Below are 24,666 nucleotides of genomic sequence, written 5' to 3' on the forward strand. Positions count from 1 at the left end.
TGCATTTTACTGATTTATTTAAGAGTTCAAGGGCAGTTGATTGCCAAAGCTAGCAACCTTTTATTTTATTGCAATAATAATACATTATTGTATTTACATTTACTGTGTTGCAATAAGACAATAAAAGATAACAACTAAGCTTAAATATTAAGAATTTCACTTTTTCTTAAACCAATTAAAAGTAAAAATACTATGGTAAAAAGTAACAAAATTAAAAGTAGCAATTAAAATTGAATAAAATAAGTACAGTAAAAATAAAACCATCATTCCCAAGTCTAAAAAGGTAGAAATGTCTCCAACTGGGTCCAGGAAAGTGGTCCTGTAGCCATTGGCCTGAGAAAAGCATTTTCACACTTGAGAAATAAATTATTGCAAGACCAACCAAACTAAGTAATTATCTCAGCTGAAGCCTTTTTCCACAAAAATGCATTGCATTCAACCTTAGGCCAACTTGCCAAAAGAAAATCCTAAAAGCATCTCTATGTCCTCCTGGAAGTAAAAATACTGATCAATCAAACATTTGTTATCTTTTCAATCTTCTGCCTAAATCCTAATCTGAGTAGGGAGAAAGACTGTGATGGGGAGGGGCAATATTGGAAAACTCTGACAGATGGAGTAAAGATTAAATACAGTAGTATCTCTAGATACGAGCTGCTCCACATGCGAGTATTCCAAGTTACGAGCCACGAGGGGAGAGAAATTTCTTTTTGAGACCCGAGCTCAAATTCGGGATACGAGCCGAGCGTCCACTAGATGGCGCAAGAATCCTTGCTTCTGGTTATCTCGGAGGGGAAAAACAAAGTCTAAAGCCATTTGTTCCAGATACGAGTTGTTCGACATACGAGCTCCGTTCTGGAACGAATTAAACTCGTATCTAGAGGTACTACTGTATATGTGCTAATTCTCCTCTATAACTGTAGCTGTTGGCCTTAGAAAGCTTCATGGTAAAGCTACATTGACAGAATCCTATAAATTTGAAAATACGCCTCTCCTGTTTCCTTTATAGCCCAAGAAACTAGGAACATTCCCTTTTGGGCCTCCGGCCCTGCCTACTATCCAAATGAGGGCTCTATTGCCTCTCATTTGACTGTTCCCTTGGCAGTATCTCTTGATCTAGTCTTCCAAGTTTTGTCCTACATAATATCATGATAGTTCAGTTCTTATCATTAATCAACACACACTTCTTGGATTCAAATGTATATAGTAATCTCTTCAGACATGTTTCCGTTTCACTGAATTGTTGTAAAATATAGAATGGGTTTAAATTGATACACGGTGAGGAAAGACTCTGTACCATATAGTGGAATCTAAAGATAACCTTCCAAAATTGTTAGGTAGTTTCCACCTACCGGTAATTACTTTGTTTTCCAAAGTATGATATGAATAGAAGGAAACCTATACTGGAGTTCCCCATTTCAGATGAAGAGATAAAGATATCAGATCTGGTGAGATATTCCAGGAATACTTCTCATATTTTCTATTCCTATGGTACACAAAGTTTCCTCATTATATAACCATATAATTTAGAATGGGCATCTGATTTATTCAGTTTTCAGAGAACATAGAGATGGCGCCTCCGTTGCTTTCAAAGTTATTGGCTAGGGTGCCTTGATCTAGGATAGAGCCAAAAACATGCAAGCTCATTACTTGAAAAAGCTACTGAAACATCAAGTCACTTTGGCTTTTGCAGGCGCATCTGAAGTTCAGCCATCATATTGGGGTGCATGGGCCCAAACCTGGGAAAGCAAAATAAATGGGTAGATTAAGACAAAATTCAAGAAAACAACACTAATACAGTGATACCTTGTCTTACAAACTTAATTGGTTCCGGGACGAGGTTCTTAAGGTGAAAAGTTTGTAAGACAAAACAATGTTTCCCATAGGAATCAATGGAAAAGCGATTAATGCGTGCAAGCCCAAAATTCACCCCTTTTGCCAGCTGAAGCGCCCGTTTTTGCGAGGCTGGGATTCCCCTGAGGTTCCCCTCCATGGGAAACCCCACCTCCGGACTTCTGTGTTTTTGCAATGCTGCAGGGTGAACCCCAGCAGGGGAATCCCAGCATCGCAAAAATGAGCGCTTCACTGGCAACCGAATTCCGGAGGTGCGGTTTCCCAGTGAAGGGGGCATCAGTGAAATCGCAGTATCGTAAAAACACCGAAGTCCTTAAAACCCCACCTCCGGACCTCTGTGTTTTTGTGATGCTGGGATTCCCCTGAGGCTCCCCTCCATGGGAAACTCCACCTCCGGACCTCCCTTGCCAGCGAAGCGCCCATTTTTGCACTGCTGGGATTCCCCTGCAGCATCACAAAAACACGGAAGTCTAGAGGTGGGGTTTCCCATGGTGGGGAGCCTCAGGGGGAATCCCAGCAGCGCAAAAACAGGTGCTTCGCTGGCAACGGAAGTCCGGAGGCAGGGCATCCCAGCGGCGGCGGTGGGTTTGTAAGGTGAAAATAGTTTGTAAGAAGAGGCAAAAAAATCTTAAACCCTGGGTTTGTATCTCGAAAAGTTTGTATGACGAGGCTTTTGTAAGATGAGGTATCACTGTATATACTATTCAATTACTTTTGCATGTGGTGGTGAGATTTACCCAGACAATCTTGGCTTTTGTCTCTTTGGTACTTCCAATAAAGTTGGAGCATCTTCAGCCATCTTTGTCTCTTCTGTTGGAGCCTCTTCTGCTGATGGCTTTGGTTTCTTCACGCTGGGCGCTCGTCGAATGGAGCTCTTACGACGTAGCAACACCCGTTCCTTCTGGGCACTGCTGTCCAGTGTTGTGACCTGCAGAATAGAGATGGATATGATTACTTCACTTTCCTGAACTACTTTCACGTTCCACTTTCCTTTGTCATTATGCTTACATCGTGTGGGAAAGCTCTGGGTCCAGCCAGGTCTGTATCAAGAGAGGTCAGACACACCAGGTTCTTTGTGGTCTCTTCCAGTTGGTTTGACTGGTCTGATGTAGTCTCAGCCACTTCCAGCATTTCTACACTAAGACCACAAGTATCTACCAATACCTCAGGCTGTTCTTCCTGGTTACTTTCCCAACATTCTTCTCTTATTTGCTGTTCCTGTTCTTCCCCTGTAAAATGTATCACATTTTCCACAGATTCTTCTCCTTCCTGCTTCAGATTTTCTTCTGTATTTCCTTTCCCAGGTAAATCTTCCTCTTTACAATTCTCCCTCTTTTCCAATTCTGGTGGCCCACTTTTCTGTTCTATCATAATCTCAGTTTCTTTGGGCTCCCAGTATAAAAAACTCTCATTTTCTTCCCCTTCTAGTGCCGCCTTCTGGCTTGTGTCCATCTCTACTTTGTCCAGCAATGGTTGCTGAACTTCTTCGTCCTTTGTTACTATTTCCTTCATTATCTGGTCATCTGTGTCCAGCTCCGTGCCTTCTCCCTGTTCCTCCCCAGATTCTAAACCCTGGGTCTTCACTATTGTAACATTTTGTATATCATACTGAGGTTTATCGGTCCAAATGACTCCCTCTAGTCCACTTTTCTTTTCATCCACCTTTCTCTCCTTCCCCTCTTCAGTTCCTGCTAAACATCCTTCCAAATTCCAGCTTTTCTCACCTTTCCTTTTCTCTTCTAGCATCTTCATCTGGTCTCTTTCAATTTCTGCTGTCACATTTGTTTTTACTTGTTCGTTCTCATCCATCCTTGTATCTTCTTCCTGTTCCTTCTCAACATTTAGCTGCTGGTCCCTTACCGTCTTAGCCATCTCCTCCTCCAATCTATCTTGCTGAGTCCCCCTATCCCATGTTGCATCTCCTTGTCCTCTCTGCTTTTCCTCCTTGTCTAGGAGCTTTTGCTGAATTCCCTCATTCCACAACATCTTTTCCAACTCTTTCTCCTGATCTTCTCTGATTTTTTCTGCTTCTTCATCCCATAGCTGACTTTTTCCAACCGTTCTTTCCTCTTCAAGCACCTTATCCTCTGTCTCGTTTAGCGCTACCGTATTCATCTCTCCCTGCACTTTCTCACCCGCCTTTCCTTCTTCCTGCTCTTTCTCCGCCTCTAATTGTTGATTATCCATAAGCTCAGCCCTCTCTTCCATACTATCTTGAACAATCTCCCCAGTCTGCCTTGCGCCTTCAGGCCCTCCTTTTTGTTCTACAGGTACTGCCCAGTTTGGTGCTTCTTGCTCAATCCCTTCAGCTAATACATTTCTGTCTTGTTCTGCTTCCTGACTCATCCTTGTTCTTCCTGCCAATTCCATTTGCCCAAGTTCTCTTCTTTCTGGCAAAAGTTCATCTGGCTTCAAGTGACTATAATATTGACTACAAACTGCATCTGCCAAATCTTCTATCATGTCTTCCTGTGCAACTTCCACCGAAGCAGATTCTTCGGTCACGTTTGGTGCCTCCGAGGGTGCCTGTTGGATGATGTCAGTGATAGGTGTTGTTGATCCTAATTCAGGGGTATCACCGAGGCAGACAGAAGATGCTGTGGGGCAAAAATAAGAAAGAATACAATTGATTTTGGGTTTCTCTCCGGGACGGGTCATCCAAGAATTTAAAGCAGCTTTCTGTGATTGGGGCCTGCTCCTTTTATCCATACAGTAGTTTCAATATTCCGATTTAGTATGGCCAATAAATACTGTCCTAATTAAGCAGAGCATAGAATACCCTTTATAGGTTATTACCTATAAAGCCCTACATAGCTTAGGGCCAGACTATCTATGGGATCATCTCCTGCCGCATACCTCCCAATAAGATCACACAGAGTTGGCCTTTTCCAGGTCCCGTCGACAATGCAGGCTTATTTATGTATTTATTGGATTTGTATGCTGCCCCTCTCCGCAGACTCGGGGCAGCTAACAACAATGATAAAAACAGCATGTAGCAATCCAATTAATAAAACAACTAAAAACCCTTATAATAAAACCAAACATACACACAAACATACCATGCATAACTTGTAATGGCCTAGGGGGAAGGAATATCTTAACTCCCCCATGCCTGGCGGCATAAATGAGTCTTAGTTTACGAAAGACAGGTTGGCGGGGCCATGGGGGAGGGCCTTCTCTGTTGTCGCCCTGGCTCTATGGAACCAACTCCCCCTGATGTCCCTACTGCTCCCATCCTACTGACCTTCCGTAAGGCCGTGAAGACCTGGCTTTGCCGGCAGGCCTGGGGGACATAAATTTGACATCTGTCATGGCCGAATCGTGTTGAATGGTATGGATGTGTGTTGATTGGACAAACTGGGGTTTTATAGTTTTAGATTTCTATATTTGACATCTTTTTATTGTATTTATATCTTTTTTTATATTATTGTAAGCTGCCCTGAGTCCTTTGGGATTGGGTAGCATAGAATCTAAACAAATGAATGAATGAATGAGTGAACAAATGAATGAATGAATGAACGAGTGAACAAACGTTCTTGTAACTCTGGGCATTTAGAAAAACAGGACAATTGTTTCATATTAGTCTTTTCTAGCCTTTTGCAGCCAAGTGTGTTAACTTTTAACATAATTCACAGCTAGCATAATAAAAAGCCATGTTATTTGGAAATTATGGAAGTCAAAATCCAAGTGAAGAAGAGCTGAAGAGCATACCAAAGGGAAGAACAACCAAGAATATAAATAATCTCTCACATGTGTTTCTTGTTGTACATGAAAAAACCCCTATTTTACCTTTTTCAAGCAAGTTAATACATTCATTTTAAAAAATACAAAGCTGAGACAAAAATTTGTCAATTTTTTTGGTCAAATCACAAGATAATTTGAAATTATGGAGGACCATTTAATGTCAAATCTTTGCGTAACAATATAATCATTATCAATAAAGAGGCCTGCATGCACATAATATACATTGGCCAATAAAATTACACATATATAATTTTCAGCATTCTTCAGCGTAAGCTAAATCATATAGCTTGAGAATCAATGATACAGTGGTGAAGAATTTGGACCTAGGCAGGGAACCTCCGATATTTTTTTTTAATCCTAACATAATTCATCTCCAGTGTTTATGTAGTGATGAAAGAGAATCTTTATTTCCGGTGTCCTGAGCTCTGAGAAAAATATAAATTAAGATAAATGTATGCTAAAGAAAGAGGATACTCCCAGATCAATTGTTATCTGTGATGAAACACCATTTTGCTGTTTAACCCTTTCGTCTTTAATGGGTTGTATGTGAAAGTATTCAGAAAATGATGGGAGAAAAACAACATGAAAAACTGATTACAAGTGAAAACTATAAAATGTAGATTCTCCACTCTTATTAAATTATGAAATGATAAAATAGACTAATAAACATTTGGCCCCTTATTCAAGCAACCAGGATTTGACAATAAAAGCAGATATATTTCAGTTCATGTGCAAAACTCACAACTGAAATACAACTTCCTATACACACACAAAGACACAAGGACAGGAAAAAGGAGTATGTGGCTCTGGATATTGTGCAAGCTTGTTTTACAATCCACCCTAGTAGGACAATCTTTCAAGTTCAGCAGCCTTTTGAACACATTTGTAAACACTGAGGAAAAATTGTAGGAAAACATTGGCCGTTTTTGTTAATACCGTGTTTTTGACCAAGTCTCCTCATAATTTAAAAATATTCAATAGAACTATTCAATATATTATCTTTTAGTTACGTTACTTTTTTCAAATATTTTTAAGTGTATAATCTTCCAATTTCTTAAATGTAATTACTTCACTTTGTGTCTTTCAGAAATGTTATGTTTTTGCCTGACATTGTTTGCATTGTTTAATTTAATGTTACCATCTATGCTGTTGTAAAGTCCAGAGGGAGAGAATAATAAAAACCCACTCGCAGAAAAAGGGGGGAAAAGGAAAAAAAAGAAAATCAGTGAAAGATTTCCTGCTGTGGGAATCTTCCATTCCTCATAATAAAGCATCACCAACATTCCATAAGTTTGAGTCACCTGAGAACTTTTGTTCAGATTCTTCTTGTCCCTCACGTCTGTTGGGGAATTTGAAAGAACTGAGAAAGGATTCCATTGTCTGATCACCAGTAACTGCCATTTCTGATTCTCCTTGAGAATCTTCTTGAGAATCCTGACCGAGTGGGGTTATCTGAAAAGAAAGGACTTTATTGAAGGTGGTGCACAGAAGGATTTTACTCCACCTCCTCTTAACCAACACCTACCTCCGCTGTGGAAGGACCTTCAGTGACCTTCAATTGCTCCCTTGGAGAAACATCCCTGCAGGAGAAGGCAGGAGGGAAAGGAGAAATAAATCCAATGGCAAGTTAGAGGTCACTGTTTGGTCAGAACTACCAAACAAACTCCAACAGAAACAATTATTCCACATCATATTCTTGTTACCCAGAGTATGTTGTCTCCACTTCAGAATCATGGTGGCTTCTGCAGTTCTTCATCTCCCTCCCACTTCCTGCCTCTTCTGCTCCTGGATGAGGTTCATTTCCAAAAAGGTAAGTAGTGAACGAGGAAACAAAATCCTGAAAATGGAGTGAAGAGAAAGAAACACTGAATATGTACTTCTAGTACAGGAAGTCACAAAACCCACTTAAGATAAACCAAAAGTTCTGGATCCCTCCAAAGCCTGAGAGGTGACAGGGTGCCACTAACCAAAGCCTGTTGCAAGCTCCCAAAGAATGATCGAAGATACTCCATTATGCAGCTGGGGTAACTGGAGAGAAGGTACAAAGTGGCTTCCCCTTCTCCTCAAAGAGGGAAGTTAACGTCACTGAAGTATTTGACCACATCCTTTTCTTTTTTTTGCCTTGGAGTTTGCCATAGTTCGTTTTGACTATGCGTAGCTGTGAAAGAAACAAAAGCACACCATATCCTATAGAAACAAGAAGCATGTGAATGGTCACTCACTATCAAACACTGTCAAAATCAACCTCAAACTGGAGGAAATGTAATAAATGGAGAGAGCTTCTACTACATGCCCCAGCTTCTATCAACCCAGCAGTTCGAAAGCATGTAAAAAATGCAAGTAGAGTTGAATTACAATCATTATAAACAAAGGAAAACTAGAGAATGAATTATGAGAGACTCAAATGACAAAACTAGCTTTTGAGGAGGCAGCACTAGAGTAGCATCATATACCTAAAGCAAAGAACTATATACATAGAAATGATTAATAATAATAAACTTAGAAGAGATATTGGTAATGTAGTGTCAGTCAGTTAAATATGAGGAGGATTAAAACAAGAATCACTCAGGGAAGGAGGTAGAGGAAGTAGAAAGATAGAAGGAGAAGAAAAGGAGTGGAAAAGAGTAGGAAGGGAGAGAGAAGGGGGAAGAAAGTGAAGGGGAGAGATTGGATAAGAGGGAGGAGAGTGTGAAGAAATGCACAATAACAGACTGATGGTTAGAAGTAATAAGTACATAATACGGTAGGAGGTTGATTCTAGAATGATGGAGGGCAAGAAAAGCACAATTATGCATATTATTGATATATTTTAATATATATGTATAAATATGGTAGAGAAAAAAATTTAAAAATTCCCCAAAAAATGCAAATAGAAATATAGAGACCATCTTGGTAGGAAGGTAACAGCATTCCATAGGCCTTGGCAATTAGTCATGCCAGCTGTATGATCACGGAATCATCATCAGACAGTGCTGGCTCATTGGCTTAGAAACAGAAATGAGCATCGTCCCCTAGAGTCAGGAACGACTAGCACATATGTGTGAAGGGAACCTTTACCTTATGATTGCTAGTTTTCTTGTTGTATTTGTCAAATTTGTAAAGCCACCCAATTCCATAATGGCGTCGGGTGGCAATACACTATTAAATACGAAACATTGTCATCGCTACCACCATCGACGACAAAAAGAGGTTGACATCTCAGAGAACAATAGATACATATGGCAATCAGCAGAGATCAAAAAGCAGATATTGTTATTTGGGTATAATGTGAATTGCTTGTGCTACTGCACTCTAAACAAGCCATGGCTTCCAAGTGATCTTCAACGTTAGAGTCATGTGGACACTGTTGCAATGGTCCACACAAGAGGTGACTAAAGTTTGAATGACTGTAAGCATGGCCTCCCAGTCCAAGGACAGGCACAATTGGTGTACAAAATTAATCTGTGCAAAGGCCAAATAGCAGATGCCTTCTTCTGTCTGAGCAGTGTTGTCAGTCCATAACAATCCTCAAATTACACATCAGACCAATCTTGAATGGGACATGTAACTTCTTTATTTAGTCTAAAGCTGGAAAGTCCCCAGATCCAAATAATCTAAATATGACCACACTTGTAAATGGATCATAAGTTTCTAACAGACAGGAAGCAGCAGGTGAAGCTAGGCAAAATCGCATCAGATACCTGTACAATTAGCACAGGGGATCCCCAGGGCTGCACGGTCTCTCCACTTCTCTCTATATACCAATGACTGTATCTCAAAGGATTCCTTTGTTAAAGTGCTAAAATTTGCAAGCGATACAACAATGATTGGTCTCATTCCAGACAATGACAAATCTGCATACAGACTTCTAGCCTTGTGGTGCAGCCAGAATAGTTTTGAACTGAACATGCTTAAAACTGTGGAAATGATAGTAGATTTTAGGAGATGCCCTCCTACACTACCACCATTCACAATATTAGACAACGCAGTAGCAACAATAAAGATTTTGAAGTGTCTAGATTCTATATGTCAAGGCTTAAAATGGACACCTAACATCAAATGTTATTTAAAAAAAGCACAACAAAGAATGTTCTTCCTGCACTAACTCAGAAAGTTCAATGCCCAATGAGCTGCTGATACAGCTCTACAGAGAAATTACTGTCAGCTGCACCTGGTTTGGCACTGCAATCAATCAAGACAAACACAGACTTCAACAGATAATTAGAACGACAGGAAAAAAAACCCACCAATTGCTACCAATGTGCTTTCATTGAGGACCTGTATACTGCACAAGCCAGAAAGAAGGCTGTGAAATATCTCCAGAAACTCCTCACGAATATTCTGGACATACTTGTTTCAACTTCTACCCTCAAAACGACACTATAGGGTACTGCACATCAGACCAACAAGACACAATGGTCTCCCCCCTCCCCATGCTATCACTCTACTAAACTAATTTCTACAATACTGTCAAATTATCTAAAAAGGCAGTATTATCACCATTATTCTCATCTTCCCTATTATCTAACTCCTTATTTTCTTATAATTTTGTTGCTTATATCTTGTGATTTATATTGTCTACTTAGTACCCTAGTATGATTTAAGTTATTGCTTATTTAGTGTCCATGACAATCACTAAGTGTTATATCTAATGTTTTATCATGAATGTACTTTTACAATGACTATGATTTATTTATTTATTTATTTAATTAATTAATTAATTAATTAATTAGATTTGTATGCCGCCCCTCTCCGAAGACTCGGGGCGGCTCACAACAACAATAAAAAACAGTATAAACAATGGAACAAATCTAATAATAAGAATTATATAAAAAAAACCAACTGTTAAAAAAAACCATACAACACATACGTACCAAACATAAAATATAAGAAAGCCTGGGGGAGATGTCTTAGTTCCCCCATGCCTGGCGATATAGGTGGGTCTTGAGTAACTTGAGAAAGACAAGGAGGGTGGGGGCTATTCTAATCTCCGTGGGGAGTTGATTCCAGAGGGCCGGGGCCGCCAGAGAGAAGGCTCTTCCCCTGGGGCCCGCCAAACGACATTGTTTAGTCGACGGGACCCGGAGAAGGCCAACTCTGTGGGGCCTTATCGGCCGCTGGGATTCATGCGGTAGAAGGTGGTTCTGGAGGTATTCTGGTCCAATGCCATGATACTGATCTATCACTATTGTTGTATGTACACTGAGAGCTTATGCACCGGAGACAAATTCCTTGTGTGTCTAATCACACATAAAGAAAAAAGCATTCTATATCCATAGGCATTCAGTCTCGCAAGGGTTTAACTGTTCCTTCCCATTCAGACATCAACCACCCCGAGGCACTGGATTAAGACTTTGATATAGATTGGGGACAGTGGTGGAAAAATTCTTACAAAACATATATACTCCAGGAACAGAATGGATTTCCGATGGGGGAGTAGGGAGACAAAAGTACAAATTTCTACCAACATACTGGATTTGTAGAACGGCAGCAATTCATATTAAAATTCTAATGTACTGTAGTTGTTTCTTGTAAATTAAAAGAGACAGAAATAGATTGACTCCGTTCCTCTGAATCAGATCCAGAGCTGGTCCCCAAATGGTGTTGTATTATTGGGTGGAAAAGTACACAGTATTATTGAGAAAGAATAAATGGTTTCAGAGTTGAGTAAACTACATGAAGAATGGCTGGACTTTGTGGAATGCACTATTTTGAGGTCCTTAGCAAGGCAGTGGATTTTTCTGAGATAAGCTTGTTGTTTAATTGAACTCTGGAAAAGTACCAAGAGTGGTTGGTAGACTAGAAGGCTGATCTCAGTTCAAAAACCACCAAGTAATGCCAATTATATTGTGAAAAGAATGAGACAGTACTTTATTTTTCAGTTTATATAGCTTCCTACTTTCCAGGTGCCTCTGGGCAACTAAGATAGGGTTAAAAACATTAAAAATGACAACAATTTATAAAAACAGGCGGTAGAAACATACCTACATGAACATACTGGGAATTTGAATACTCCTAATTAATTACAGGATACTAAAAAGCATGTCTACTGGTCAACTGGAAATGTTTAGAGTACAGTGTCCACTTCAGCATTGAAAGGCTGGTAATCTTCTTTTATAAAAGATATTACTCCTATTAATGAGCACACAGCCATCACTGTTTTTTTAAATTATCCCATTGTTTATGGATATTATAAGTGAGTCATTGTTTATTAAAACTGGGGTGGCTTTCAGTTTCACCTTAAATTGATGTGAGACCTTGTTTACAATAACATCAAGATGACTTTTTCTTGAACAGGATACTTCAACCTAGATTGGACCTTATGGACTGATTTTTATCCTGTGTTTCTCCTAAAAGCATATGATGGATTATGTGCCATCAAGTTATTTTCAACTCCTAGCAAACACATAGGTAGATTTTATCCAGGACAATCTGTCAAATCTTTCAAAAGACCCCCATCACTGAATCCATCTACCTAGCTGGCTGTCCCCTTTTTTCTCTTTTCTTCTACCTTTCCCATCATTAGAGTCTTTTTCAGAGAGCTAGATCTTTGCTTGATGTGTTCAAAACAACTTGTGCCACAATTGAGAATTCTGAGTTGATTTATTTGATGGTGCATTTGTTTTCTGGCTTTCTGTTCTCAGGAGTTTTCTCCAACAGCCAAGTGGAACTTAACTCAGTCTTTCCACGACATAACACATTATACTTACTACACCAGGGAGAAGCTTCTGTTGTTTCAGTCTGCATGTGAGGCTTTATAGCAATTCCATAATGTTGATTTGTATTGCAAATCAGGTTTGGATATTTTTACACCTCTCCCCCCACCTTCACCACTTTGAAAGCCCCCCCCCCCAAAAAAAACCCCAACTGTAGTGAAAAACATACATTGAGGAAACTCACATCCTTTCATCGCCACGCATCTTTTAGGGTGTGTAAGCAGGCATGCGGCATGCAAAGCTCTGGAAAACGTGTTTAAAAGCACCAACATCTGCAGGAATTCCCAGATACCAGACTCCCCCTTCTTTTAAACAACACTAACGGGGGTTCCGCGGGGTCTCTCCAATGCAGCCATCCTGCGCCTTACCGGAGCGCGCAACCGGCTTCCCTTGGTCCTCCCGTGCGCGCTCTCGGCTTAGCCATTGAGAGCAAAGCCCAGCTGAGGACGTTGCGTGGCAGGAGGAAGTGCTATCCAACCAGGAAGTAGGAGCTGCAGTAGGGTTGCCGTGCCTACGACTTCGGTGTCAGTTTTTCCGATCCTCTGACCGCAGATTTGCGGAGAAGTCTAATCGGAACGTTTTCTTAAAGGTAGCGGCGCTGCTTTAGCCAGAGAGATGAACGGGACGGGACGGGGCGCGCACCCAGCTAGAGGGAGCATCTCAAGTGCGTCCCTGAAAGTCCCAAAATTTGTTGTGCACTCATGCTCCTCCTCTTCGTTCCCCCCTCCTTTTAATTATAGGTGATCCCTCTGGCGCCCTGATTTCTGCCTCCTGCCATGAGGCACTCGGATGATTCTGAGGGTGAGTCTGTTCTCACGTTCAGATTCCCACCATTCCCTCTCCTTCCCGAATGTCTCCTCAATTCTGACAACTGTGCTTGTTCTCTCCCCACAAACAGAGGAAAATGATGATGTGGTGCAGTCTGTGGAATCCGAAGCCCCCTTGGATACTTGCAGCCAGTGGAGAAACAATATAGGCTTCTGGTGATTCCTTTATGCTGCTTCTTTGGTTCAAGGAGACATCAATTGTTCAATACCATGTCTTCAATTGTTCCATACCACGTCTTCAATTATTACTATAAGTAGTTCTTCTTTCATCTCTATTGTTGTGTGAAAACTAGCTTCTTTTTCAGGTTGCAGCTAGCACATCAGCTTATGCACTTCTGCCTTGCGTCCACATTTATTTTCTGAGAATCTTTTCTACAAACTTGATATTTTTACACACCCTCTTTCAATCAGACTTTCAATCGTCCTCCTATTTGTTTGCAGCGCACTTTGTACAACCAGTTGCATGCATTAGGTTGCATGCATCAGAGCTTTGGGGAATTCTGAGTATGGTGATAGCGTTTTATATAGTCTGAAAATACAGTCTGAAAAAACGAGTGATGCAACAAACATAACTAAATTTATCTGGACCCCATCAGTGTTTGAACCCTGCTTGCAATGCATCTGAGCTCTGTTGTGAAAGGGAGGTGGGCCTGTAATTACAATTAAAAATCTATAATAAAAATAAAAAATGAACAAAATTACAACAGTGACACAGGTCACACAATGGTTAAAGAATAGTTCCCGTAATGCTTTAAAAATCCTCAATTGGTTGGATCTATTGCAACCAAGTTCATACTTGTTTCTCAGTCTTGGCAACTTTAAGATATGTGGACTTCAGCTCCCAGAATTCTCCAGTCAACCATGCTGACCGAGGAATTCTGGGAGTTGAAGTCCACACATCTTAAAGTTGCTGAGATTGAAAAACACTGCAGTAAACCACAATATTTGAGTTTGTACGGTCCAGTAATCCAACACTAAGTATCCATTCTATAGTTTAACACATTTTATAAACCCAAGCACTGATGTAAGTATATGTGGTAACCCCCATGTTTCCTAAATTGTCTCCTCACACAGGCTGCTTGGACTCTGCAACAATTTTGCTTATGTGGTGATGCTAAGTGCAGCTCATGACATCCTCAGCCACCAGAAGGTGCCAGGGCACAATGGGACTGAGCCTGTAAGTGTGCAAGACAGAAGACTGTGTGTTTATTTGTGTAAAGGCAGAATAAGGAACAGGTCAAGAGAAAATATCAAAATTACTGGAAGAAATAAATATGTAGAAAATAAGTACAAAGAAAATAAAATAATATGAGATAATAAGGAACATTATTTATTATTTATTATTATTATTATTATTATTATTATTATTATTATTATTATTATTATTATTTAGATTTGTATGCCGCCCCTCTCCGCAGACTCGGGGCGGCTCACAACAGTGATAAAGAACAATATGTATTGACAAATCTAATAATTTAAAATCTAAAATAGCAATTGTACATTTAAAAAATCTAAAAACAAGGAACCTCAATACAGTATATAAAAAAACCATACATACAGTCATATCATACACAGAAAACTACATAGGCAGGTGGAGATGTCTCAGTTCCCCCATGCTTGACGACAGAGGTGGGTTTTGAGGAGTTTACGAAAGGCAAGGAGGGTAGGGGCAGTTCTAATCTCTGGGGCGAGCTGATTCCAGAGGGTCGGAGCCGCCACAGAGAAGGCTCTTCCCCTGGGTCCTGCCAGACAACATTGTTTAGTCGACGGGACCCGGAGAAGGCCAATTCTGTGGGACCTGACCGGTCGCTGGGATTTGTGCGGCAGAAGGCGGCCTCGCAGGTATCCTGGTCTGGTGCCATGAAGGGCTTTATAGGTAATAACCAACACTTTGAATTGTGACCGGAAACTGATCGGCAACCAGTGCAGACTGCGGAGTGTTGGAGTAACATGGGCATATTTGGAAAAGCCCATGATTGCTCTCGCAGCTGCATTCTGCACAATCTGAAGTTTCCGAACATTCTTCAAAGGTAGCCCCATGTAGAGAGCGTTACAGTAGTCGAGCCTCGAGGTGATGAGGGCATGAGTGACTGTGAGCAACGACTCCCGGTCCAAATAGGGTCGCAACTGGTGCACCAGGCGAACCTGGGCAAACGCCCCCCTTGCCACAGTGAATGTGAAATGAAGCAGGACTGCGTATATATAGCCTTTTTCTCCTATTAGTTTCAACCAATTGAGCCAATAGCCAGATCCTGGGAAGGCTGCAGTTTATTTTATTAGATTACCTGTGTGGTAGAAAATACATTTTCTTAGCAGAGAACCATTTGACACTGATTATCTGGGTCAATAAGTCCTTGATTTTCAACTATTTGTTTAGTGACTATTCAAAGTTATAATGTCACTGGGAAAAGTGACAGCTGTCCTCATACTTAAAACCTTCACTTGTATTTCTGCACTTATTGTGATCAGAATTTAGGCACTTGGCAACCAGTATATATTTATGAGGGTTGCAGCATTCCAGGATCAGGTGATTGTTGTTTCTGACCTTCCTAGTTTGCTTCCCAAAAGCAAACTTTGGGAAACTGGATTGCCATAAAAGCTGCAATGATTTGCTTAATGGTTTTGCTTAACAGTTATGGCAAAAAGGTTGTAAGACTGGGTGTGACTCGCTTAATAATTGCTTTGCTTAACAAAGGAAATTCAGGTTTTTAATTGTGGTTGTAAGTCGAGGATTACAGGCACTATGTGAAAGATGGTGTTGAAAGACTGTTGGCATTTTTAAAAATCTTCTGCATCTTCTTAAAATTCATTCATGCGACATTCAGGAAGATATAATTCAGAGCTTCCAATGATATTATTCATTGAATCCCACCTCCTTGTTTGGTTTTGGGGTTGGTTTTTGTGTGTGTGTGTGCACTACGCTATCTAGATACTCTTGTATGACTGTAATTTGTTGCTTATATCCTAAGATTTTTATTAATATTGCTTCTTCATTGCTTATTTGACCCCTATGACAATCATTAAGTGTTGTACCACATGATTCTTGACAAGTGTATATTTTATTTTATGTACGCTGAGAGCATATGCACCAAGACAAATTCCTTGTGTGTCCAATCACACTTGGCCAATAAAATTCTATTCTATTCTATTCTATTCTATTCTATATGTATGATGTACCATACTTACAGGTAGTCCTCGACTTATGGCCACAGTTGAGCCCAAAATTTCATTTGTTAAGTGAGAGTTTTGCCCAATTTTATGACCATAATTGTTAAATGAAGCACTGCAGAGGGTAGGTTAGTAACCTAGTTGTCAGAATGTTATAAAAGGTGACCACATAACCTTGGAACCCTGCAAGGATCATAAATGAGAACCAGTTGCCAAGCATCAGAGTTTTGATCACATCATCATGGGGATGCGGCAAAGTTTGTGAATGTGAAAAATGGTCATAAGTCAGTTTTTTTCAGTGCCATTGTAACTTAGAACGGCCACTAAATGAACTGTTTTAAGTCGAGGACTATACCTGTATTTACATACACATATTTAAACATGTTGTTCTGACCCAGCCTTAGTAAGTAATAATAAGTCGCTTACTCGTAACACGACTCCCCTTTTTCAAACAGGGTCAGAATAGTCTTTTATTCACGTGGATAAACCAAAAAACCCAAACATAACTAGTCCCAACAGACCTGGTTTTGGGCCAGTGGTGGGCTCCTACCAGTACAGCTAATTCTGCACAGCTCTGTGGCTCTGGCGCGTAAGTGCGTAATCGAGCGCAATTTTGCTTCCTGAACCTATTCAGCTTGCAAAAACTTGCACAGGTACGCTTGTGCACACGCGTTTGTGAGATTTTTTGCTCTTCTCTGCGCCAGAGCCATGGAGCTGCACGCAAATAGCCATACCAGCAGGAGTCCATCAGAAATCTGAATTGCTTGCTGTATCCTAAAAACGAACAGTTGTCCGTGACAACCGGCCACTCCCCAAACCCTTACTATTTATTTCCCAGCCAAGGAGGCTAATGTCTATGTCTATTTTTCCTTGAGCCTTTCAAAGGCTCCGAAGCTGACCCAGGCTCTCTCTCGGCCTCCTCTGAGGTTGGTAGGAGCCTTGGTGGAACGGTGCTTAGAGTGCAATACTGCAAGCTGTTGTTTACCAGTTCAAATTTCACCAGGCTCACGATTGACTCAGCCTTCCATCCTTCTGAGGTGGGTAAAATGAGGACCCGGATTGTTGGGGACAAGAAGCTGACTCTGTAAAACTGCTTAGAGAGGGCTGTGAAGCATTGTGACGCAGTATATAAGTGCTATTGCTATTGCTATTGACTCTGCAGGCAGCCGAGAAGCCACAACAGATGTTGACCTGTTGAGATTGTCAGATGTAATGAGATTTTAGAGCAATGATGGCGAACTTTTTTATCCTCGGGTACTGAAAGAGCATAGGCTCCAACACTCCGCAGTGTACATTGGTTGCCGATCAGTTTCCGGTCACAATTCAAAGTGTTGGTCATCACCTATAAAAGCCTTCATGGCACCCGACCAGGGTATCTACGAGACCGCCTTCTGCTGCACGAATCCCAGCGACCGGTTAGGTCCCACAGAGTTGGTCTCCTCCGGGTCCCGTCAACTAAACAATGTTGTTTGGCGGGACCCAGAGGAAGAGCCTTCTCTGTGGTGGCTCTGACCCTCTGGAATCAGCTCCCTCCAGAGTTTAGAACTGTCCCCCACCCTCCTTGCCTTTCGTAAACTCCTTAAAACCCACCTCTGTCGTCAAGCGTTGGAGAACTGAAACATCTCCCCCTGCCTATGTAGCTTTCTGTGTATGATATGACTGTATGTATGTTTTTTATATATTGGGGTTTCTTGTTTTTTAGACTTTTAAAATGTATTATTGTTATTTTAGATTCTAACTATTAGATTTGTCATTATATATTGTTTTTATCATTGCTGTAAGCCACCCCGAGTCTACGGAGAGGGGCGGCATACAAATCTAATTAATAATAATAATAATAATAATAATAATAATAATAATAATAATAATAATAGGCACGTGCTATCGCGCAAGTGTGAGTGACCACACCTATAATTCAATGCCTGGGAAGGGCAAAAATAGTTTTTCCTGCACCCTGGAGGCTCTCTGGAGCCGGAAACTTATGGTGGGCCCAGTAAGCTCATGTTTCGCCCTCCCTAGGCTCCAAAGGCTTCCCTAAAGCTGAGGGGAGGGTAAAAACACCTTCCTCCATCTCCCCGTAGGCTCTCTGGAAACCAAAAACGCCCTCCCAAAACCTCTGTGGGAGCCAAAAATCAGCTGGCCGGCACACACAAGCGTGTTGGAGCTGAGCTAGGGCAACGGTTCACTTGCCAGCAGATATGGCTCTGCGTGCCACCAGTAGCACTCATGCCATAGGTTCGCCATCACTGTTTTTGAGTGTTGATCAGAGAACTTTGCTCAGTAAACACAGTCAGTCAGCACCATGATCTCACAGCTGAGTTTCACTTCCCATCTTTTGCTTTCTACTCAAGATTCCTCCCAGTGCTTCTCCAGAGAATACCACCGCCAATACTTCTCGCTATGATTGCAATACCATTTCGACTGGGGTAAGTGTAAAGGCCAGATAAGGCAGGGGAAGAAGCGAGGTACTGGGAGGTTTTGAGACCAAATACATTTAAAAAATATTTTTGCATCCTATATAGGCGGTACTTCTGGCAGACATTTTGCCAACGCTCTTCATCAAATTCAGTGCTCCTTTTTGCATCCACTTGTTCCCATATGGGTAAGTTTGCACTCGTGCAAAATAATTATCATATCATTGCAGATAAGAGAATAGAAGGTATTTTTATTTTTTTAAATTATTTCTTAGATATTTTTTTTTATCCTACCATTTTAACTCAAGGCTTCTTCCTCCTTTTTCCCACACAACAACTCTCTAAAGCAGTGGTTCTCAACCTTTGTAGTGCCGCAACCCCTTAATACAGTTCCTCATGTTGTGATGACCCCCAACCATAAGTCTAGCGCCAATTCTTCCAACATCAGGGCTTTAAGCTGATTGTCAGGACACCCCCACTGTAAACCTGATTGGTCAGGTATTTCTTTTTCTATTGGAGAAAGCTGTATGTTCATATCAAGATAAGAAATCAGTAGGATTAGGAAATTTTAGCCAAGGAGAAAAGAAAAGTTTGTACTAATCTTCTTTTCTTCTTTTCTTCTTTTCTTCCTTCCTTCCTTCCTTCCTTCCTTTCTTTCTTTCTCTTTCTTTCTTTCTCTTTCTTTCTCTCTCTCTCTCTTCCCCTCTCTCTCTTCCTCTCTCTCTCTTCCTCTCTCTCCCTCCTTCCCTCCCTCTCTCCCTCTTCCTCTTCTTCTTCCTCTCCTCCACAGTTTGCGTGTTGGCATTTGTATTATCTCAGCTTGGGGTAGCTTTTTATTGGTGGCCTTCTCCACCAGCACAACACAAAGCCTCCTTGGTGAGTATCATTTTCACATGTGTATAACCTTAAAACGGATGATTATTCAAATTTTGGAGCAAACAAGTGCATTTGCCATTCTCTCTCAGCCATTTTTTTTTTCAACACCAAAGTCCTTTTGACTTTATTTATAACCAAATGCAGCTGAATTGGCTTTGATCCATCCATAACCTTAATGTACTTGTCCTGATATGCCAAAATTGTGGTTTATCACCTGGTTTATCATGCCATTGCTTCCTGCCCTTCCCAAGTAAAAAATGAAGTAGAAGTTATCAATATAGTTTGAGAAATCATAAGGTGTGTATGTGTGTGTGTGTGTGTGTGTATATACATATATTTTAAAGGAGCCAAAATATTAAACTAGCACATGCTCAGTGGCAAAAGAATGCCACTGAGAAATAATTCCTTAAAAAGGGACTGTGAATATGGAACAGAGAATAAGAGAGAAGGGGAAACCTGACTACTAGAAATATTCCTTCTGGGAGGCAAAACAAATATTCAGTAAAGCATATGTCTATTTTAAATATTTCTGCCAAAGTTCTGAAGTTGTAAAACTTGCACAAAGATGAACATATTGTATACAGCTGATAGAATTGTGATAGAAGAAACTAGGCCCAGGCCTCATGCGCTTTCTGCACAATTCGGAGATTTGATAACCAGAGGACTGGCTTCTTTTGTGTGATGTCTCCTTTTCTTCTCCTCACCGATATAGGTGTCGTGCTTGCCAGTATCTCATCTGGTCTTGGTGAAATAACGTTCCTGGCACTTACATCATTTTTCAACAGGTAAAGGTTGAGAAGGGTAATTTTCAGGATTTGGATGGTGGATGACACTTTACAAATGGGTTTGGTGTGGCTGCTTAACAAATTAGTCTTTGTTGCTGAGACGTCCAGCTTTTCTGGGCCCATAGATACAACTGGAAATCTGAGGAACTGCCACAGAAACATAGAAATATAGAAGACTGACGGCAGAAAAAGACCTCATGGTCCATCTAGTCTGCCCTTATACTTTTTCCTGTATTTTATCTTACAATGGATATATGTTTATCCCAGGCATGTTTAAATTCAGTTACTGTGGATTTACCAACCACGTCTGCTGGAAGTTTGTTCCAAGGATCTACTACTCTTTCAGTGAAATAATATTTTCTCACGTTGCTTTTGATCTTTCCCCCAACTAACTTCAGATTGTGTCCCCTTGTTCTTGTGTTCACTTTCCTATTAAAAACACTTCCCTTCTGAACCTTATTTAACCCTTTAACGTATTTAAATGTTTCGATCATGTCCCCCCTTTTCCTTCTGTCCTCCAGACTATACAGATTGAGTTCATTAAGTCTATCCTGATACGTTTTATGCTTAAGACCTTCCACCATTCTTGTAGCCCGCCTCTACAAAATGATGGTCATGAGAGTAAGACTAAGTAACTTTCTTTAAAAAAAACCACAACTTTGGAATCCCAAAGTCAAATCATATATTCTCACTGACAAAACTGAAAATGAAAAGTGCAGTCCACCCACTTGTAGCAAATAAATACAACTCTTTTCACACACATAAACAAGGGATATCCTGTGTGGTGTTTTTGGTTATGCTGACCTTCAGGTGACACCATCTGACTAATCCTGCCCTTAAAACTCCTCAGATATTAAATTTTATTCTGTGGGGTTCAAACCCTTTACTAGGAATTGATCTCATGGATCTTTCCTTATGATTATATGCATGGCATATTAAATTTACAAGTATCCAAGTTTGATACTCAGAAATTGCAGGAAGAGATACCAAGCAGCCATCAAAATATGTAATATTTGGATAACTTATAAAATTCCAGAACAGACTGTATAGAGTCAAAACTATTTCCCTTTCAAAAAAAAAAAAATTATTCAGACAGGATACATATAGTGGACCAACAAAATAATTCTTGCTAACTGCCTGGGCAGGCATTATAACAGAGTTCAGAGGTCATTTTCCAGTCTTAAGTTTTTACTCTGAAGAAAGTTTTATGCTTAATTGAGCCCAGAAACATTTGGTGGGAAAGAAGTGGGAGGAACAGTTATAGATAAACTTTGCAGCCACCAAAACTCAGAAATAATGATTTATTAGTGTGACTGTATTCACATGTGCTTTGATGTTAAGCTGAACTGCTGAGACTATTAAATACATTCTGCATGTTAATAGGTAACATTTCCCTTGCCTTAATACAGGCTAATTTAATAGGATTTAAAGAAGATAGATGTATTATACTAAACATTCTGGTTGGAAAGTAGTGATAAATATGCATTTCCCTGTGAAAAAAATAAGCTAAATGTATCCAACCTAGTTAGTTGAGCTTAGAAATGTGAATTAGACATAAGAGTTATTATTGGCTAGCACCTGGGTAATACCAATGTATGCTCATGAGAAATGTTGAGCAGCTTTTGACTTAAAAACTAATTTAGTAAAGCATGAGCATCTCAAAAGTACATATATGCATCATTTTAAAATGATGTCTAATGCCAAACAATCCCATATTTCTCTTGCTTATGAGAACTGTGGTTAGATTGGAGGTAATTGTGTGGAAGTTGTATACCACTGACTCATGTTGTTTCTTTTTCTTCTTTTCCCACAAGTGCTGTGGTGTCTGCCTGGTCCTCTGGAACAGGTGGGGCTGGCCTGATCGGGGCCCTTTCCTACCTCGGGATGACACTGGCAGGTCTGACTCCGCAGGTCACTCTCCTCTTTATGACCATTGTTCCTGTTATCCTGCTGGCCAGGTGAGGTCTAAAAATGGGGCCTGCAAAGAGAGCCTCACGTAGATGCAAAAAAAGAGAGGTGATCCATATCAAATTGAGAGCCAGATTGGACTAATGGGGAAGGCAACTAGGCTAAAAACTAGAAGATTGTGAGTTCTAGTCTCACCTTAGAAAAGCCAACTGGATGACTTTGGGCCACCCACTCTCTCTCAGCCCAACTCATCTCACAGGGTTGCTGTTTGTGGGGAAAATAAGGAGAGCAAAGAGTATTTATGGAAATAATAAAAGTGGGCAATGGATGGATGGATGGATGGATGGATGGATGGATGAATGAATGATTGAATGAATGAATGAATGAATGAATGAATGAATGAATGAATGATGCTGGCTAGGAGAGCATAAAATGAAGCAAGAAGCAGGATATTGATTGCCTATGAAATATATGAATGTTCTGTACTTTGGACCCAGAGCCAAAAAAGTGCTTTGAGGAATTCTTCCCTTATCGAAAACAAGTCAGTAAGTGTTGTATTGCCTCTGTACAAATCGATGGTGAGACCACACGTGGAGTACTGTGTACAGTTCTGGTCACCGCACCTCAAGAAGGATATAATGCAACTGGAATCAAGGAAATGGAGCACCTCCCTTATTTACAGGTTGCAACGCCTTGGTCTCTTCAGCCCTGAAAGACGGCATTTAAGGGGTCATTTGATCGAAGTGTATAAAATCATGCATGGGATAGAAAAGGTGGATAGAGAAAAAATATTTTCTCTATTACACAATACTAGGATGAGGGGGCGCTCTCTAAAGCTCATAGGTAAGAAAGCGAGGACAAATAAAGGGAAATATTTCTTCACCCAGAGGGTCCTTGGTTGATGGAATTCACTTCCAGAAGAGGTCATAACAGCTGTCAGCCTTGATAGCTTCAAGGCAGGATTAGACAGATTCATGGATGCCAAGTGGTTATTGAAACGGATGTCCATATGCCGCCTCTATGTTGGTTGAGGCAGGCAGGATTCCCTTGAGTACCATTTGTTGAGGGTCAAGGGAAAGGGAGGGTCTTGCCTTCTCTTTCTGCTCAAGATTCCCATGGACAATTAGTGGGCCACTGTGAGACACAGAATGCTGGACTCGATGGGCTTTGGCCTGATTCAGCATGGCTCTTCTTTTGTTCTTATGTTCTAACTCCTCTATTGTTGCCACTGAAGTGTTCCTGTGTTCTTGATAGCCAGAAGCAAACTATGCTTTATTTTGAAGATAATAACTGTAACATCAACCTGGCAGGAACCTTTTATAGCTCATAACCATCTCCCTGCTTCTCCATTTCTGTAGCTATTGCTTCCTGCTGACTCCCCCTCCTCAAGCCCCTCGCTGTGGCTGGGGAGTCTGCAAGCCAAAAACACCACGTGCCCCTTCTGTGATGCAACAGCCTCTTCTCGGGGACAGATTGACACTCCCTCAAAGTAAGTGACTTTTGTGTGAGTGACTTCCTTGGCTACAGAAGAGGAAAGCATGCTTCTTTAATGAATGTTCTTCTTTTTTAAAAAAAATATTTTTTAATTGATTTAAAAATATATAGAGAATATAAAACACACACACAACATACAACAAGTGCTCTATGATTGGTGCCCACCACCAGACAAACATTCACACTCCACCACCAAATTGGGGGTGTTTCTTATATATCTTACCATTTTAATTCAAGAGCAAAATATCCATTTACATATTATAAAGTGATTCCAATTTATTCCTTGTAGCTTGGTCTCGGATTCTACTAACCGTATATCATCTTACCTTGTCCCATCGTCCCATCAATTGTCGCAAATCAGTTCCATTAACTGAATTCATCCCTTTGTCCATAATCTCAAATTGAATATGATCCACCATGTACCAGAACCAATTTTGCATTGTACATTTTGTTGCATCCTTTTAATGATAATAATAATTTAATAATTTATTGGATTTGTATGCCGCCCCTCTCCGCAGACTCGGGGCGGCTAACAACAATAATAAACACAACATGTACAATCCAATAATAAAAAACAACTAAAAACCCCTATTATAAAACCAAACATACACACAAACATACCATGCATAACTTGTAATGGCCTAGGGGGAAAAGCTATCTCAACTCCCCCATGCCTGGCAGTATAAATGAGTCTTGAGTAGTTTACGAAAGACAGGGAGGGTGGGGGCAGTTCTAATCTCCGGGGGGAGTTGGTTCCAGAGGGCCAGGGCTGCCACAGAGAAGGCTCTTCCCCTGGAGCCTGCCAAACGACATTGTTTAGTTGACGGGACCCGGAGAAGGCCAACTCTGTGGGACCTTATTGGTCGCTGGGATTCGTGCGGTAGCAGGCAGTTCCGGAGGTAAT

General features: G+C 40.7%; 2 protein-coding genes across 3 annotated transcripts in view; one reads left to right on the forward strand and one right to left on the reverse strand.

Moving 5' to 3' along the window:
- LOC139154729 (golgin subfamily A member 6-like protein 25) lies at positions 1–12,748 on the reverse strand. The gene is made up of 8 exons (XM_070729650.1): positions 12,460–12,748; positions 7,563–7,753; positions 7,299–7,432; positions 7,121–7,175; positions 6,897–7,047; positions 2,860–4,448; positions 2,589–2,779; positions 1–1,736 (listed from the first exon to the last, which is right to left on the reverse strand). Exons 2-8 carry the CDS (start codon positions 7,605–7,607, stop codon positions 1,673–1,675), a joined length of 2,229 nt encoding a protein of 742 aa, XP_070585751.1. The 5' UTR covers positions 7,608–7,753; positions 12,460–12,748; the 3' UTR covers positions 1–1,672.
- The window catches only part of LOC139154730 (battenin-like), a 19,226-nt gene continuing 7,303 nt past the window's right edge, over positions 12,744–24,666 (forward strand). The window contains exons 1-10 of one of the 2 annotated variants that reach the window (XM_070729651.1): positions 12,744–12,879; positions 13,031–13,091; positions 13,189–13,273; positions 14,192–14,294; positions 18,637–18,711; positions 18,808–18,887; positions 19,490–19,575; positions 20,288–20,360; positions 22,175–22,318; positions 23,627–23,757. In XM_070729651.1, coding sequence (XP_070585752.1) covers positions 13,067–13,091; positions 13,189–13,273; positions 14,192–14,294; positions 18,637–18,711; positions 18,808–18,887; positions 19,490–19,575; positions 20,288–20,360; positions 22,175–22,318; positions 23,627–23,757 — 802 coding nt within the window. In that variant the 5' untranslated portion in view covers positions 12,744–12,879; positions 13,031–13,066. Of the gene's footprint in view, positions 12,880–13,030; positions 13,092–13,188; positions 13,372–14,191; positions 14,295–18,636; positions 18,712–18,807; positions 18,888–19,489; positions 19,576–20,287; positions 20,361–22,174; positions 22,319–23,626; positions 23,758–24,666 lie in introns of both variants that reach the window. The other variant, XM_070729652.1, reaches the window with a different exon arrangement.

The sequence above is a fragment of the Erythrolamprus reginae genome, chromosome Z, assembly GCF_031021105.1.
Source record: "Erythrolamprus reginae isolate rEryReg1 chromosome Z, rEryReg1.hap1, whole genome shotgun sequence".
Taxonomy (NCBI): Eukaryota; Metazoa; Chordata; class Lepidosauria; order Squamata; family Dipsadidae; genus Erythrolamprus; species Erythrolamprus reginae.

Bases quoted from the DNA above. Each gene is read 5' to 3' on its own strand.
- LOC139154729 (XM_070729650.1), bottom strand. From the start codon at position 7,607: ATGGAGTATCTTCGATCATTCTTTGGGAGCTTGCAACAGGCTTTG. The intron at 7,433-7,562 runs GTTAGTGGCACC...CTCCATTTTCAG, and splicing joins GGAGCTTGCAACAGGCTTTG to GATTTTGTTTCCTCGTTCAC. The intron at 4,449-6,896 runs GTGACTCAAACT...TTTGCCCCACAG, and splicing joins ATCTGAACAAAAGTTCTCAG to CATCTTCTGTCTGCCTCGGT.